The sequence below is a fragment of the Eptatretus burgeri genome, chromosome 15 (assembly GCF_056783735.1).
Source record: "Eptatretus burgeri isolate ZD-2024b chromosome 15, Ebu_testis_v1, whole genome shotgun sequence".
Lineage (NCBI taxonomy): Eukaryota > Metazoa > Chordata > Myxini > Myxiniformes > Myxinidae > Eptatretus > Eptatretus burgeri.
The window spans coordinates 69,733,345-69,751,359 of NC_140975.1; the positions used below are offsets into that span (position 1 = coordinate 69,733,345).

Here is an 18,015-nt window from a genome sequence, read left to right on the forward strand (position 1 = left end):
GAGTGGCCAGATTGAAGCCACTCCTGAGAAAAAAGGCACATGACAACACGCCTGGAGTTTGTAAAAAGGAACGTGAAAGACTCCGAGAGCATGAGGCAGAATATTCTATGATGTGATGAAATATTCTATGATGAAATATTCTATGATGAAATATTCTATGATATGATATGAATTCTATGAATTCTAAATATTCAGAATATTCTATGATGTCTGATGTGATGAAAATTGAACTCTTTGGCCTGAATGCAAAGCGCCATGTCTGGTGAAAACCGAGCAGAGGTCATCACCCGTCTAACACCATCCCGACCGTGAAGCTTGGTGGTGGCAGTGTCATGCTATGGAAATGATTTTCAGCAGCAGGGACTGGGAGACTTGTAAGGATAGAGGGAACAACGAATAGAGACAAATACAGGGAAATCCTTGAGAAGAACCTGCTTCAGAGTGCAAAAGACCTCAGACTGTGGAAAAGATTTACGATCCCACAGGACAATGACCCCAATCATACTGCCAAAGCAACACTGGAATGGCTTCAGAACAAGAACATGAAAGTCCTTGAGTGGCCCAGCCAAACCTCAGACTTGAATCCCATTGAGAATCTGTGGAAAGACTTGAAGATTGCTGTTCACCGACGCTCCCAATCCATCTTGATCGATCTTGAGCAAATCTGCGAGGAAGAATGGGAGAAAATCCACAACTCCAGATATGTGAAAAGCTGATACACACATACCCACGAAGACTCGAAGCTGCAATCGCTGCCAAATACACTACAAAGTAATGACTCAGGGGGTTGAATACTGATGGAAATTAGATATTTCAGATTTTCATTTTTAATTAATTTGTAAACATTTCTAAAAACACGTCATCACTCTGTCATTATGGGGTGTTTTGTGTGGATCTGTGACAATTTTTTTTTTTAATTAATACAATCCGTTTTAACTTCATGATCTCACAAGAAAACGTGAGAAAAGTCGAGGGGTGTGAATACTTTCTGAAGGCACTGAACATCTGTATTAGTTTTTATCAATGTAAACAGCTGCATGACATCATGTAGGGTTACGCCTATTTAAAAGCTAATTCCACAATTGCCGATTCAAAATATCTTCTCCTCTTTCGTTCACAATTCGTTCCATCCCGTTCATTCCCTCGTGCACTCTGCTTGATATTAGCGCTCACCTCTTCCAATCGAACCAAAATCACCAGCAACCTCATGCTCACCCAAACTCCCCAGGCTTCCTCACCGATCCTTGCTGTGCACGGCGGCATGGCGGAACACGTCTTTGCGGTACACACTCGTGTAGCTGCACTCTTCACACTTGTATGGTTTCACACCTTCGTGATTGTACATGTGCTCCTGCCAAGGACACAAGGAAGAAAAAATAAAAATAAAAACATGGCTCGACTTCACAGACTTCAAAAGCCCTCACGTGAGGGATCATCGTAGCACGGGGCACGTCTCGGCATGCCCACAAGGACCGGGTCCTCAATCGAAAAGAGAGTCATTAACAATACGAGACTTTCAAAATGATGTATGAATGCGAAACAAGGCCTTTCATGCAAGTGATACTCGGTGACGCGAGCATGTATACGAACACCCATTATCTAGAAACAAGTCTTTTTGGGTCACCTCGTGCAGCCAATGTGTTCCTACAGGTGTACAGACAATTGCGCGAGAATGTCCCTGTACCTTTAAGGAAGACCACCGTCGGCAACGATATGGACATTGAAGGCAGCGGAAGTGTTCAGGGTGCAACGTGTCATGAGATTCCACATGGAAATGAAGGTCGCCGGCAGAAAGGAAGCGTGAGCCACATATTCGGCAAAAGTGTGGTCGGGATGAGGGTCTGCCTGTACGGTAGGAGTACCTGCAAGGGTTTGAGTACGAGTAATGCGTTAGCATCGTTTGCACTGAGGTTTAGGTGGGATATTACATGAGAACAGATAACTATAGAGGAGGGACAATAAACCGATAAACACACCAGCCGAGGTATTTGAATGTTATTTTTAACATCGATCTAAGACTCAGAGTAGGGCTTCCGGGATCATGAGGCAGCGGTTCAGATGGAAGGATAAACATGTCAATCCGTCCGCTTGCATTCACCTGTTTAAGTATCTTCTGAAGCCCCTCCGCTGGAAACGCTTTGTCGGCTGTGTCAGCTTACATGACGATACAAACACATCAACGCTGCTTCCCAATGACTCTGATTGGCCATTTACTCTCTCGACTCCACCCTCATCGGTGTGCTGCAGGTCCAAGTCCAGAGGAACGAAGACCTCCCCGGGACTGGTGGGATCGGTGGAGCTTTCTGAGCCGCAAATTGCTTTTTCTGCTGTAAAAGAATATCAAACTCAGTCTGGCAAGCAGGTTGTTCGAAGAGCACGGGCACGGAAGCATGCAAATAACTACAACGGACAAAGACAAAGGCGAGAAGAAAAAAAAAGGAGAGATAGGAGATCTCTCCATAAATTACCAATGACCTCTTGTTCTTTTTGGGGGGAAAAAAAACACAACGCTATTGGGTAGCATCAAACTAAACACGTACTTTATCTCAAAGAACAAAGTACACCGCAAACTGTACTTATTCAAGCAATAGACCAGCACCTTGAACCCAAGGTGAACATACACCATCTTACAAGCCACGCTTGCCATTATTTTCTGCATTCAGGTGTCACCAACAAGGTTTAAAAAAAAAAAAAAAAAACAGGTTAAAATGCGGAGCTTGCACGGTATCTTGTCATGTGGGGTTACCGGGAAGCAAAATAAACCAGGATTCCCCATTTTCATAAGCTAGCACCATCAGTAAAGATACAATTTACGTTAAAATTAGATTGACCGATGAATAGAAAGACGAACCCATTGGACAAAACCATGGATCATCATACCAAGTGGCGCTCGGTCTGAAGGTAGAGGGTACTTCCGAGGTCGGCCAGGCCTCCGCCGCACTCTGTTCGTAGAAGAGCAATGTGACGCATTTGGTTTGCAGGCCATTCGTCCATGAACTCCATCCTGTGCCGGATTGTAGTCGCTGTCCTCTACTCATCGAGCGGCAGGTATTGCAAGCACAAAGGTTATAGTCATGACTCAACCTTATTGGATCACCGATATCAGCGAGCGCGTGCGTGTAAAGCAGACATTTAATAGACACGCATAAGAAACAGCGCATTGGCCACATTAAGGCCCACCCTTGCCAAGTGGCTGCATTAACATTTGCTGTAATCACAGCCCAGCCACATGTGGCACGATTATGTATTTCTGTGTATATTATTTAATTCAGTTATGAACGTTTAGTGCAACTGGTGCAGAGAGATTAGCAGAGGATGATGAATGCGTGTTTCAGGTGGAGACGAAAGATTGTGATGGCCGTGGAACCATTCACAGACTTCCTCGAATCGATTCATGGTTCCCTCAAATAAGAGTTCGTTTATACGTCGACCAAAGCTCATGAAGGATCTTTAAACATGAGGACAAAAAAAAAAAAAAAACCAAAAAAAACTTCTATACAAGGATATTACGTGTGGAATTATTGCCCTTTTCATGATCCTGGTCGAGCGATGGTCGCACACCTTTATAATGATCTCAGGATCACATGTCGCATCACATGATCAATAAAATTCAGTTCAGGACAACGGTAAAAGTGAAATGGGTGGACAAGTCGAATCAGACAGACCAGACAGTGCATGTGAAGTACGAGAACAAAACCTACCATCATGGTCATCAATAGCTCCAGCATCAATAATGTCATCGTCGTTGTCTTCAAGAATGGTCTCTACGGCAGTAGGAGGATGCTCTCTTGAGGATGAACAATTGGGAGGCCTACCCCGTCCTCTCTTTTTGTTTTGACTTCCTGAGAAGAGAGTGAGAAAAGGAGGGGCTTATGCTGAACGTGCGTCCGTTGCAACGATGTGACAAGGACCAATGCCGCGTGTGCAACGGAGGACCTCGAATGAGGTTGCAGCCGGTCAAACATGCTAGGTAAGGGACGTACACAAACCTCCGATCAGGCCATATACAGTGCCGAAACAAAGACTCAAAAAAGGCTACCTGGCCATGCTACAACGGATCCAATATACATCTGGACCACGAGTTATTGAAACAATCTGAGGACGGGGCCTTTGAGCATCGTCGTCGTAATAATGGCAAAGAAAGCACGCCTGGCATACATCATTATATAGAGTTTCATCGCTCCTCAAACTCCGCACGTGAGACGCATGTGCACGCATACTTTACATCAAGTTTTCATTTAAATAAGAATATGTTCGTTTTTGTCTCATTTGTAATAAAGTACCATGACACTCCACAATAGCAGGATACGGGGAATGTCGGGAACGTGACAGTTAAGGTTTTGTATTACGTGTTATTTTGAACAGCGTAACCAATCCCGATTCAGGTTATGCCTCGGTGCAGGCAGAAAACATCTGGTTGCACCTCAGCGTGGTGACGCAAGTCACCGAGTCGGGATCATCTCGTGGACGCAAAGTCGAAAATCCTTCTAAATGTTGAGAGCGAAGAATCAAATGTAACCTTACATCCACACCCTTCACAATTACATCCACATCATTCACCCTTCACCCACACACCTCTTGTTTGTAGGTGCCTTTCCTTCATGTGATTGATGAGATAGTCTCTGGATTTGCTCTGGTATGGACAAAGTTTGCATTTGAACTGCTGCACCACCACCACCTCAATCATTTCCTCCAAGTTAATCAGTCCAGGTTCATCATCTCCGAGTAACGACTGCTGCGACTGGTCCGCCGAATGAAAAACCTGCTCCGATTGTTCCGATAGCAGTAATGGTTGCTCGGATCGGTCATCTGACAACATTGGGATTCCAGAATGCTCGATGGACCGATCATCTTCCATCAACGGCTGCTCAAAATGTTCGGTTGAGGTGGATGTAGAACCCTCCATCAGGCCTTCGGGAGAGACCTCAGGGTCGTGCACACTGGAGACTGAGAGACAAAAATGTAAGCAATAGATACATCCCAAATGATCGAAGCATCACCGCAACACAGTACTCTATATGGTTCCCACACTTGACCGCACAGGTTAAAGCATTTTGGCGCGTTACGCAAACAACAACTACCGTGACCAAAGAACATGAACACTGGAGCAAAGGTGTATACTTTCCATTACAATGAACTCGGCAATGAGCCAGCAGAGAACCAATCACAGCTACATGGTCATGTATCCAGTCATAACAAAAAGCTCTGTCCTTCACAAGCAGGTAGCCTGGTGTTGGCTTAGTGGTTAGGGTGGCTGGCTTGGGATCCTAGGGTCCTGAGTTCGAGCCCTGTTGACCACTGAATTAACACCAGGGGGTTGACTCAGCCTGTAATCCTTCCGAGGTCGGTGAAATGAGTTCCAGTGTACTGGTCCCGGTGTATGTCCCAGTTAGAATAGGTGCGTCGTATCCCTGTGTGTCGTAAGAGGCGACCAGGGTTGGCGTCAGAAAGGGCATCCGGCCATAAAATCATTGCCTTAAGAAGGGAACCATGATTGCATGGAGCCCACAAAAAGCTAAACCCTGCTCAGCAGGGAAAAATGGCTGTAAAAAGGCTGTTTTTTTTGTTATTTTTCTTCACAAGCAGACACTCTAAATAGGTAAACAATAAATGTTCTGTCTCCATGATGTTCTATAAATACAATCAGCAATTAGAATGTAAGCAAGTGTTGAAATGGAGCGAAGAATTTGACAAATCACAGCCACATTCAACACAACGCCAAGACACAGACCTTCATCAGGTGTCCGCAGGACGAGGAGCCCGGTCGTCTCGGCCCCATTACTTGCACTCGTAACAGCAATGCAGCCTAAAAGGAGGGAACATTAATCTATACAAGGAAAAAAAAAATGACATCTTTGCAACACAATGATCGTCAGCGTCAAAACTAATTCATACCCGAGATAAGATCGGCTCCAATGGTCGACTCGATGATCCTGTCGATGGCGGATCCGAGGTCAGAAGAGGTCGGTGTCGAGACCACCCCTAAAGAATCCACCCTATCCGATTCCACCATCATTGGAATACACCGACGGTCATTGTCTGGTACAAAAACAGGCACAGGAACCGACGAGTCTTGGCCCGACGAATGAGGTTCACAGATAGGCGGCTGTGAAGACGAGTCAGGTATATTCAGCTCACTCGGAGTAAGTGCGTCATACGTCAAACTCATCTCAGGGTCTGACTCCTGAAAATCGAGAATGGATGGCCAGGTTTTGCACAGATGTGGAGAGGTCACAAAAAAGACAAACCATCAAAAGATAAATCTAAAGCTGTATCGACGACAAGCAAGCAGATGACACTTCATTTGTAAATCTCAATTTAAAATTACATTTCAAAAAAAACTTGAATGTCTTCAAAGATGCAGGTCTAACTCGACTTCACGCACCAATTCCAAGCTTCTTGGCACCACCTCACTAGCATCCGAGGTAATCTCCTCCGACGTCTCCACAGACAGCAGTACCGTCGTCACGGCGTCGGAACGGACCCTCGCCAAGTTGTGGTCGTTTTGAGGGGTCGGTACCCTGTCGATGCTACTCTGACCGGTGTTCCCATTCTCCATGGTGCACTCGATATGTTGTGGGCCAAACGTCCCTTGAAAACCTGGCGAATGCAGAATATGACAAACTTCCCACCTTCATCGGAATTCGAGAAACGCTGGAACTCCCAAAGATTATCGTGTAAATCAAAACCTTTCCTTTCCAAAACCTCCAAGTTCAGCTAAGTAACGCTCTCGCAGAAACACTCGGACACGTCATTCTCCTGATGAAGAACAAGAGGTCCAAACAAACATTCATTAAAAACCAAGATTCTTTTAGATAACTTGTATATCCACAGGTGTTAACTCTCCATCTGGAGACTGAATCTGTCATCAGGTACCACATCGTCAATCCGGCTCGGTTGGAGATCTGGCATTTTTAATCAAACAAACGATGCTAAGGGAAGATGAACAATTAAGTTTATTATTGAAAGAAACTCAGGACAAGGCACTTATCAACAGGAAGCAAACAAATAGCGGTGGCAATGGCTGCAAAAACGGGACGAGTTAGGTCGGCTGCCCATCGGCCATTTCAAATGTTGCTCAAAAAGAGGGACAAAATGGGGGCACGACCGACATGTTGTTTGTGACAAACAGGTAATTTACAGTCGGAATGGGAGCAAAGTCCTCCATCGACATGATAAAGTTCCACAACACAGATTCATCCGCACTCGGTGGCTTAATGGTTGGAGTGGTGCGGTTGTATCCTTGGGGAGGAACCGTTTCAATTGCTCCGCTGGGTGTGGAAGAATGCCATAAGGATGCCCTCACTGGTACCCAGAGTGCCCCCAGAAGTGACATCACTTTCCCCAAGCTTGGCGGCTGAAATCAAGGCCAGTGTAATCTCATGTATTTGCCTGCATGAGTGTACACGATTTCTGGTTTCACTCCTCCATGAGCTTCAGCCAAATCCATTTTGTCCAACTTGCGAGCCCATTGAGAAGATCAATGGAAATCTTCAGAATTTGCTTTTAATGACTCATAATTTCTTAACTGAACAATAAAAGTTATTTAATTTTCTTAAAATATCACACGAAATATGACTTGAGACCTATTGTTATAATTTTCCATCGTACACTCACAACATGGCCAAAAGTGTGTGGACACCCCTTCTAATTAGTGGATTGCGCGATTTCAACCACAGCCATTGCTGACAGGTGTATAATATCAAGCACACAGCCATGCAATCTCCTTCGACAAACATTGGCAGTAGAATGGCCCATACTGAAGAGCTCAATAACTTTCAACGTGGCATTCTGCCCTGCTAGAGCTGCCCGGGTCAACTGTAAAGTGCTGTTATTGTGAAGTGGAAACGTCTCGGAGAAACAACTCAGCCTCGAAGTGGTAGGCCACACAAGCTCACAGAACAAGACCGCTGAGTGGTGAAGCGTGGAAAAATTGTCTGTCGCCAGTTGCAACACTCACTACGAAGTTCCAAACTGCCTCCAAACCGTCAGCACAAGCACCGTTCGTCGAGAGCTTCATGAAATGGGTTTCCATGGCTGAGCAGCCGCACACAAGCCAAAGATCACCATGCGCAATGCCAAGCGTCAGTGGAGTGTTGTTAAGCTCGCCGCCATTGGACTCTGGAGCAGTGGAAACACATTCTCTGGAGTGATGAATCACGCTTCACCATCTGGCAGTCCGACGGACGAATCTGGGTTTGGCGGATGCCAGGAGAACGTTACCTGCCTGAATGCATAGTGCCAACTGTAAAGTTTGGTGGAGGATGAATCATGGTCTGCGGCTGTTCTCCATGGATCGGACTAGGCCCCTTAGTTCCAGTGAAGGGAAATCTTCATGCAACACCATACGATGATATTCTAGATGATCCTGTGCTTCCAAGTTTGTGGCAACAGTTTGGAGAAGGCCCTTTCCTGTTTCAGCATGACAATGCCCCATGCACAAAGCGAGGTAAATATAGAAATGGTTTGTCGAGATCGGTGTGGAAGAAGTTAACTGGCCTGCACAGAGCCCTGACCTCAACCCCATCGGAAACTTTTGGGATGAATTAGAACACTGACTGAGAGCCAGATCTAATCGCCCAACATCAGTGCCCGACACGACTCATGCTCTTGTGGCTGAATGGAAGCAAATCCCCGCAGCAATGTTTCAACATCTCATGGAAAGCCTTCCCGGGAGAGTGGAAGCTGTTATCGCAGCAAATCGGGGAGGGGGGGGGACAAACTCCATATTAATACCAATGATTTTGGAATGAGATGTTGGACGAGCAGGTGTCCACATACTTTTTGCCATGTAGTGTTCATAATGGGCATTTTTGGTGATGCTCTGCATTGGCCTGAAATATGATCTCCGAGACATGTTCGCGGTGTAGGTTGAACCGAGCGATGGTTTTTACGAAATTGGGAACGACTTCAACCGAAGAAAAATAGGTAAATGGAGGTTTGATGTACAGCACAACTCCGCCGCCAGCACGGTGTTCAGGTCGATCAAACCTGACGAAGCAACAGCCGGGGAAAGACAATCGGGAGTTTGGGCTGTCCGGTGGGAGGGAAGGATTCTGTCAAACAAATGATGTCTGCTTTATCGGAAGTGGCCTGGAATGACAGATCTATCAGGTTGTAACGGAAGCCCCAAATGTTTGAGATCCAGACAGTTAGTGATGGGGAAGGAGGCGTTAGGATGGTGCAGGATGGGAGGAGGCTTTACGGGGGCAAGGTGAGGTTTTGTGGGAGTGGAGTGAAGGGGATGGTTTGAGTTTGTGGGAGGCAGTGGAAGGTCAAGGTTTGAGTGTGTGGGGTGTGAGGGACAGTTTGAGTGTGTGGGAGGCAGGGGAAGGGTAAGGTTTGAGTGTGTGGGGTTTGGGGTGATGGTCGCTGGAGGATGATCCAGAACTGCAGCATCCACCGGAGTGCTCAATTCCTCAATACTCACCACGGGCTTGCTGTAGCAACTCTTCAGTTGCACCTTCAATCCAGGAGAATGGTAGCATCCCAGCCGAGGCTGGATGTTGGCAAGCTCAAGGATGAGAGAGTAGCTGAGGACTTTATGAACAAGCTGAGTGGAGATTTGGGGGGTCTGGGTGCTTTGGGAGATCCTGAAGAGTTGTGGAGTGTCTTCAAGTCCACCGTCCTTGATATTGCCGGTGGATGTCTTGGAACTCATTGTTGGGCGAAGAAGACTTTTGTCTCTCAAGGGACACTGGATACCATTGACCGGAATCGCAGGGCCAGGCTGAATGGCAGAGCTGAGCTGTTCAGGGAACTGAGACATAAAACTGTACGTGCGCTAAGGGTGGACAAGGAAGCCTATGTGCGAGGAATCTGTGAGGGGGTAGTAGGGGCATCACCTGTGGTCAAGGAATTCTCGTCCTGCTTACAGTGGAATTGGCACATTGCGTTCATCCAAGCCCATCCCTCGGAGCACTGTCGTTAGAGCAGAGAGTGGTAGGCTCTTGACAGAGGAGTCCGAAGTGAAGGCCCGCTGAGCCGGTTACTTTGAGCAGTTGTACCAAGCTGATCGACCAGCTGTCCAGTTGGACGTCAGGGGTGTTACAATCACTGTTGCTGACCCTCCAACCAACTGTGGTCCACTTTCGTTTGTGGAAACACGGGCTGCGGTGAACCCGTTGAAATGGGGTAAAGCTCCAGGGATCTGTGGCATCCATGCTGAACTTCTGAAGGCTGGTGGAAATGCTGCACTCAAGTTGTTGCATGCAGTTCTGTGCTCTGCATGGAACACAGGCATCCTCCCAACTGATTGGAAGAGGGGCCTTGTTGTCCCTCTCTGGAAAGGGAAGGGTGATCGCCAAGACTGCAACAACTACTGAGGGGTGACGCTGCTCTCAGTGCCGGGCAAGGTCTTTGCTTGGATAATTATTGATAGGGTTCGCCACCATCTGCTTGAGCACCAGCGTCCAGAGCAGTCAGGCTTTCCACCAAAGAGGTCAACGATTGACCGTATCCTTGCTCTTCGTGTCCTCACCGAACGCAGATGACAGTTTCGGCAGGGGCTGCTTGCAGCGTATGTTGATCTCTGTAAAGCGTTCCATTCAGTGAATCAGGATGCCCTCTGGAGGATTCGTGGTGTTCGTGGGGTGCTACCAAAACTGATCGATATGATGTCGGAACTCTACTCTGGTACTGAGAGTGCTGTGAAATGTGGTAGTACCATCTCTGACTTATTTCCAGTTGTTACTGGAGTTCGTCAGGGGTGTGTACTTGCCCCCACACTTTTTAGCACTTGTACGGACTGGATTCTGGGGAGGATGTCGAAGAGATCAAGCTGCAGTGCATTATTTGGGAATGTCAAGATCTGACCTTGATTTCGCAGATGATGCAGTCATCTTTGCGGAGTCTCTGGATATCCTTTTGGGGGCCCTCGAGGTGGTGAATGAGGAGTCAGAGCCGCTGGGATTACAGGTTTCCTGGGTCAAAATGAAGATCCAGGCATGCAATGACATATTGGATGCTGCTGTCCTGTCTGTGCCTGTTTGTGGTGAGGATGTTGAGGTCGTGGAGAGATTCACTTACCTTGGCAGTGATATTCATGTCTCTGCTGGCTGTGAGTCAGAGGTCAACAAACGTCTGGGTTGGGCCTGGGGAGTCATGGATCCATTGGTTCATGGGGTGTGGCGCTGCTGGTACCTGTGCGGGAGGACAAAAGTCTGAGTCTTCAGGTCCTTGGTGCTTCCAGTCTTGCTCTATGGATGTGAGACTTGGACTCTGACCAAGGATCTGAGACGGAGACTTAATTTCTTTGGTACCAGGTCTTTTCAGAGAATCCTTGGCTATTGCTGGTTGGACTTTGTGTCTTATGAGCGGTTGCTGAGAGAGACTCAAATGAGATTTGTTACCTGCATAGTTCCTGAGCGTCAGCTGCGGCTGTATGGACATGTGGCTCATTTTCCTGACGCTGATCCTGCTCACCAGATTCTCTCAGCGAGGGAGCTTCGTGAGTGGAGGAGGTCAATAGGATTACCACGTGCCTCGTGGTTGCAGAAAGTTGATCGGCATCTCAAGGAGATGGGGATGGGCCTGGCATCTGCCTGGGGGATGGCCAGACGGAGGCCCCTGGAGTACCGGCGGAAAGTGGACACAGCGACGTGCTGCTCTGGTGCATGATCCCATACCTGACCTGACCTGGTGCGGGTGAAGGTTGGCGTGAGTGAGGGGAGTGGGGGGAAAGATTGTGTGCATGGGGTGTGGGTGAAGGTTTGAGTGTGTGAAAATGTTTTAGTGTAGAGGGTGTGGGTGAAGGTTTGAGTGTGTGAAAATGTTTTAGTGTCGAGGGTGTGGGTGAAGGCTTGAGTGTGTGAAAATGTTTTAGTGTCGAGGGTGTGGGTGAAGGCTTGAGTGTGTGAAAATGTTTTAGTGTCGAGGGTGTAGGAGAATGTTTGAGTGCGAGGGGTGTGTTGTAAAATGAATATTAAATTGAATTTATGAGGTAAAATGCTTATTTGTCTTCGTTAATGTATTCGAAAGAATTTAATAAATCTATCCTGGGAAAAGCGAGAAGGGAGGTTTGTTCAAGACCCTTCTGTGCTTTCTCAAAAGACCTCTTTGTTTTGTTAGTTTCCTTTGATGGATTAACCACACCTCGGTAAGATCACATGTGAAGACCACAAGGGGAAAACCAGAGATGTCAGGATAAGTCAATTTTGAAGAAACTGAAAAACAAAGTTTCAAGACTTTGGTGGACTGTTTAATAACTGTCATATAGATTTCTTTTCCAGTAAAAGGAAGAGTGATCATTGGCCGATCAAATTAAGCATGTAGCATTTGCCAAGCTTCTGTGTTATTTAATTTAAGAGCAAAGAACGAATCAATGTTGCAAACTGACATCACTGGTTATTCCCTTGTTTAATAATTGCCATGCAATTTTAACCCAGGATGTGTAGCAAATTCATTCTTGTTGGTTATTAGCATACATTACATGACTTTGGTGATCACAGATTATTTTTTTCAACATTAAACGGTCATTGTTTTTTTTGTTTGATTGGTGTTCAACGCCATACTCAAGGGTATTTCGCTTATATGACGACGGATTCTCCATTTCTTTCTCCGTACTACTTCATTTGATGGAAAACCGGGAGGAAACCAAGGATAAACCACCCCCGCAATAGCCGAAGTCACCTCATGTGACTCCCTCACATACCTAAGCAGGTTGATTGGGCGGTGGGTACATCGAATGAGGATGGGTACTCAGACGCGCTAACCATTAAGCCACGGCGTGGGTCACATAAAAGTCACAATAAAGGTTTGACCAGGCTTGAACCACGATATGCACCAACTACGGAGCCCATGATATAACCAAATAGGCTATTGTAGTGCTCAGAGTTTATGCTGTGATAGTTTTACAACCTTCCATTTTTTAGTTTCTGAACTCTGAATATTATGGTGGAACAGTTAACATGAATGAAAGGGAGATAACCAGGAGTAAAGTACTGACAACTCTGGGTTTCTACTTGTTCAGCTTTGACAACACTTGTTTTTTCATTGCACGGCTAAACTTTATACCATATAAATTATGTGACACCCCTGGTTATTTGTTAAAGTAATATTGTGAGAGGAAACCTTATATTGCCAACTATTGGCAGGTGCAATAACACTGAAATTAATAAAAAGTGACATCTCTGGTTTTCCCCTTGTGGTCTTCATGTATACTCGATGTAATCCATGTAAAACTCGGACTGCTTGAGATTTGCTCCAGGCTATCTTCCATGTGCACATGTTTCTGTCTTTTATTCCATGTGCACGTTTCTGAAGGGAGTTTGTCTCTAGATGCGTCCGTGCGGTGTTTATCTCCAGACAGCTTGGCTCCAGACGCGTCCGTGCGGTGTTTATCTCCGGACAGCTTGGCTCCAGACGCATCCGTGCGGTGTTTATCTCCGGACAGCTTGGCTCCACACACTCGACAGCCTGCTGATGTCACTCTCAGTTCCGCCTCGTCAGTTCCGATTCATCATGCAATCATTAATATTCATGCACCTTCCAATACCACACTCCTCTATCTCTTCTATCTCCTCACTCTCCCCCCCCCCACCCCTCTCTATGGTGAGCCATCACAAATCCCCACGCTTACAACCTCATACAAAGTTGAAAGATGACAACAAGTTCCACCAGGAATGACCCAATATCAAATTTTGAGAAAATTTTCTTACCGTTTTAACCCCTGTGACTCTAAGTCCACACACCCTGGGGCATGAACCGGGGTCAAATCCCCCAAACATCATAACATATTACATGCAACCCCCCATGTTGCTCGTATATCGAAAGTATAAATTCAAAATGTTTTAAAATGTGCCCGTAATTGCATTTTTTTGGTATTCGACCTTTTGACCCCGCCCCCATGGCCTCAAGGAACAGGAAGGAAAATGATACTGCTCTCACACCTTCTTACCATGTGGTGATCATAACTACAAAGTTTGGTGAATTTCTGGACAACTATTTCAGAGGAGACCGCGTGACGGACGGAGACAAACAAACGGACAGACAGATAGAGCCGATTACATTACACCCCCACTGCAGCCCCCCCCTCGTCTTTTTTCAAAAAGCGTGGCAATAATAAACACTTTGGAGGATGGTGGGGGCTTTCAAACATGTTGAGAACGGGCAGAGGTGTTACAAGGATATGAGGAGGCCGTTTGGTCCATCACGTCTGTGCCATATCAACGGTGCTCAAACTTGTTCTTTCCTTTTACTTATCTTCTCTGACAAGAACAACACACAATACGGGACTTTCAAAATGACGTAAGAATGCTGAACGAGGCCTTTCGCACATGCGCAGCGCGTGCATTTTCAATGAGTCGGTTCGATTCACCGGGCACTTTTAACCTGCCGATGCTCGCATGAAATGTGGGATTCTAATCATCTTTTAAACATAATTTTCAGTATTTAGACGAAAGAGTGGATACTCTATGATAGTTAAGCATAATTGTTCTGTTCCTGGATGCAAATCGGACTCACGGACATATAGGAATACGAGAAATATCCGTGGATGAGAGCGATTGGGTTTGTAACACACACACACACACACACACACACACACACACACACACACACACACACACACACACACACACACACACACACACACACACACACACACACACACACACACACACACCAGAGAGGAACAGAGGGGGTAAAGGAGAGGAGGAGGAGGACGATTAGGAACAATGTTCTCTGAAAGAGGAGCGAGCTAATAAGATAGAGGAGGTGGGAATGATACCAACTGAAGAAAGACCAGTGACTAATTTGACGACATCATAATAAACGCACAAAAACACGAATCAGCAGAACAAAGAAATCTTTTGAAAATATATTACCAAAATCAGCCCCCCCGAAAGAAATAAGAAGAGTAAAATTTGCAGCAGCTCTACTGATTCAAGATAAAGTAACAACAAGCATTATAAGCGTCTTTTGGGTCTTCGGCGTCTTTTGGGGTCTTCAAAGAAGGACTCTCAGTGGACTAAAGGGTCAAAAGGGTACATTTTTTGTAGAAACAATGAGTGTTAGAAAGGTTTTTCTTCTTCATTTTTGATGGACGGGACAGATGGAAATAGTCAAATATTGAATGAAGCAGCTTCACCGCTTCTGAAGCTTTTGATCGTGTCCCACATTCATGGATGATAAAGTGCATGTAAATCTACAAGATAAATCCCTAAATAACCAACCGGATTGAGAAAGCCATGGCTCTATGGAATACCACACGAACCCTGCAGCACTCGGAAGGAAAGGTCGAAATACCAGGAAGGAAGATACGACATGGGATCTTTCAAGGAGACAGCCTTGAATAATTATCCTCTGCCGCTTACCATTTTTCGGCACCATTTCTGAAGCCGCAACGGTTCAGTGCCATTAAATCTTTCCTTCTTTACCAACCGCTGGAGAAGCGCGGAAGGAGTAATCATCAGCCGGACTTCGTGTACAACGCGTCATTGCATTGTTAATGTGAGTGACATTTGTCTTGTTCTGGTTTAAGAATAATCATCATCTTAAACAGCATACTGACTATCGAGCAAAGAGGAAAACTCGTTCGTTGCAGTCGTGGTTGTTTAACCAAACGAAATCCACTTCGCTCAATAGACTTGATAAAGTCGAACCACAAATCACGATGAAAAGTAATGACGTGTTGAGTGACTCGTGAATAGGGATGAGAAAGGCTTGTCTGTGAAGGCGCGAAAGCTTCCAACATGTCGTCACCAAAAAACTCCCGGAAGCCCTCGGCCTTTTTAACGTCCCTTGCGTTGATTGGCTCTCCGGATATATGCAACTGATTGGCAACCAGAGTTCACATGTTTGAAAAATTCATGAATTGTTGAGAAAATTAGCGAGTCACGACAAGGGGATGAAGAGTTTAAAAGTAAATAACGAGGAAACATCTCACGATATGTGATCAACATACAATTACATTTTAAATTAATTAGGTAGTTATCTCAACAACTGGATGGAATTTTTTTTTTAAAGGGCTCCATTAGTTTTTGCGCATCGACGTCATGAATCATCATGAGTCATTTCACCTCATATCACTGGAGGCCTCCCAGTTGACCCCCTCAGATTTACTTTAAACTTTCAAAAAATAGTTCCCAGGTATCAAAATGAAGCGGCATAAGATTTTAGGTTCATAGATGCGGTCAACTCCGAGATGTTGAGGGTTGAAAATGTGGTTGTGGCCCTATTTTTATGGTTGTTGCGAGCATCACAAAATGAACGGCTACTTTTAAACTCCCACAACTTTTTAAATATTAATGCTAGAGCCTTGAACTTTTCAGAGATTATTCTTCTATAACTGCTCTGTAAGAAACAAACATAAAACTGAGTATACCTCTATTCAATTTTATGACCTGATCAGTTGAAATCCAGAAAAAAAAATGTTGGTTTTGTATGAAGACCCAACTTTGAGACCCCATATATTTTTATTGACCCATCCCAGAAGCTTGAAATTTTTTCAGGTAATAACTGTATGGTAGAAGTATTCAAATACATGTTTACTTTTCTTAATCAGTCATATATATAATACAGCCATGATCCCTCAAAATTGAAAATTTTCATTTTTCCCTGAAATTCAGGTGAGGATTGCAAATGTATGACAAGGTATACCACTTCAAATTGTTCACCATTGGAAAGAGCATATTCAAGTTTACAAAAGTGTCAAATATCAAAGTGGTGTTATCGCCGGCCCCGACGGACGTGATTATTTACCGGGTGCTTACACCCTTCTACCAATTCCTTCCGTGATGCAAGATGGAATTTTCAAACAAGGGAAAGGACGCAACGAAACGGGGAACAGTTCGACAAGCACATTTATTGCACACTCAGACAAGCACGTATTTTACAGCCATACAGTAATTCAGGCACGTATACAGTGAAAGCAAGAATTACAACCGAATAAAGTCTTTATTCGCACGCACACTTAAACAGTTTTACTTACAAGACGGCACTAACACATGCATTACACAAAAGCAAAGGAAAAAGCCACCCTCAAAGGCAAGGGTGGTAGACAGGTTCGTGGACCAAATGCGCGTGGAACCTGGATGAGCGGCCAGGTCCACGAGACCGAAGGGTCTTACCTGCGCCCTGGTGGCGCGATGGCAGGCAAGCCGCGATGTCAGCGTAGCTGCGCCTGGCTTCGTGCCCCTGGCGTGGTCGGTGAGCTCTCTCCGGCGCTCCCCGTCTGCCTTTCCCGTCGGCTTCGAGCTCCATCTCCCGACTTGACTGCCCCGCCGACACTGCACTCGACTTGACTGCCCCGTCTCCCGATTCTCCAGACTGCCGACACCGACACACTGCAGGCTTGACTGCCCCGTCTCCCGCTTCTCCAGACTGCCACTCCACCGACTCCAGACTTGGCTGCCGCGACCGACACACTTGACTGCCGCCACTCCACTGCTCCCACTTGACTGCCGCGAGCTGCGCCGTGCTCGCGCTTATATAGACCAGGGGAGGAGCGTATATGCAAATTTCTGGATCACTGCGGGTTCGGAGGCGGGGCTACACCACCTGATGCTCAGTCATTGGATGGATGAAAAGTGGACGTGAGTCATTCCTGATCCGCTTTTCGAGGCGAAAGGAACTCATTCACAACCCATGGTAGGCCCGACGTGTGGTAGAAAGGCGGAGGTGGTGGGAGTTTGCTGTGGTGGTTTGGGAAGGGTATTGGTGGTGGCGATTTGGTTGCTGGCGGGCGTAGTTTGAGAATGGCGGTGAAGCAATGTTTGCGGGGTGGAGTTGTGCAGGTAAAGAGGCGAAGGTGGTGGCGTTTGAGTTGTAGTTGTTTGGGGGCGTTGTTGGTGGTGGCGATTTGGTTGTTGGGGGATGATTGGTCCAAAATAATGATAGAGAAAAGAAAAATGGCTAACTCAAAGGATCGCAGCCCGGTGAACACGGAAATTCCCTCTAAACAACAGTGGGGAAATCTAACTACACAATTACTTATCGTCATAACTGATTTTAGGTCCTTTATGGTGGTCTGCGAATTTCCACAGCCGTAACAATATCATAATTTTAAAAGTTTAT

The 18,015-nt window shown here is 45.9% G+C and overlaps 1 protein-coding gene across 7 annotated transcripts in view; it reads right to left on the reverse strand.

The window, feature by feature from the left end:
* LOC147012467 (zinc finger protein 335-like) overlaps positions 1-18,015 on the reverse strand; it is a 107,108-nt gene that overhangs the window by 79,920 nt on the left and 9,173 nt on the right. For 4 of the 7 annotated variants that reach the window (XR_015051627.1, XM_085856731.1, XM_085856730.1 and 1 more), the window contains exons 1-10: positions 17,070-17,268; positions 6,386-6,600; positions 5,896-6,184; positions 5,732-5,806; positions 4,576-4,947; positions 3,702-3,842; positions 2,881-3,030; positions 2,099-2,327; positions 1,685-1,862; positions 1,239-1,351 (exon numbers count right to left, since the gene is read on the reverse strand). Coding sequence is in view for 6 of the 7 variants with exons in the window: in XM_085856731.1 (XP_085712857.1) it covers positions 1,239-1,351; positions 1,685-1,862; positions 2,099-2,327; positions 2,881-3,030; positions 3,702-3,842; positions 4,576-4,947; positions 5,732-5,806; positions 5,896-6,184; positions 6,386-6,600; positions 17,070-17,202 (1,895 nt within the window). In the remaining variant the exon portion in view is untranslated. Of the gene's footprint in view, positions 1-1,238; positions 1,352-1,684; positions 1,863-2,098; positions 2,328-2,880; positions 3,031-3,701; positions 3,843-4,575; positions 4,948-5,731; positions 5,807-5,895; positions 6,185-6,328; positions 6,348-6,385; positions 6,601-17,069; positions 17,269-18,015 lie in introns of those variants that run through there. The other 3 variants (XM_085856728.1, XM_085856732.1, XM_085856733.1) reach the window with 3 other exon arrangements.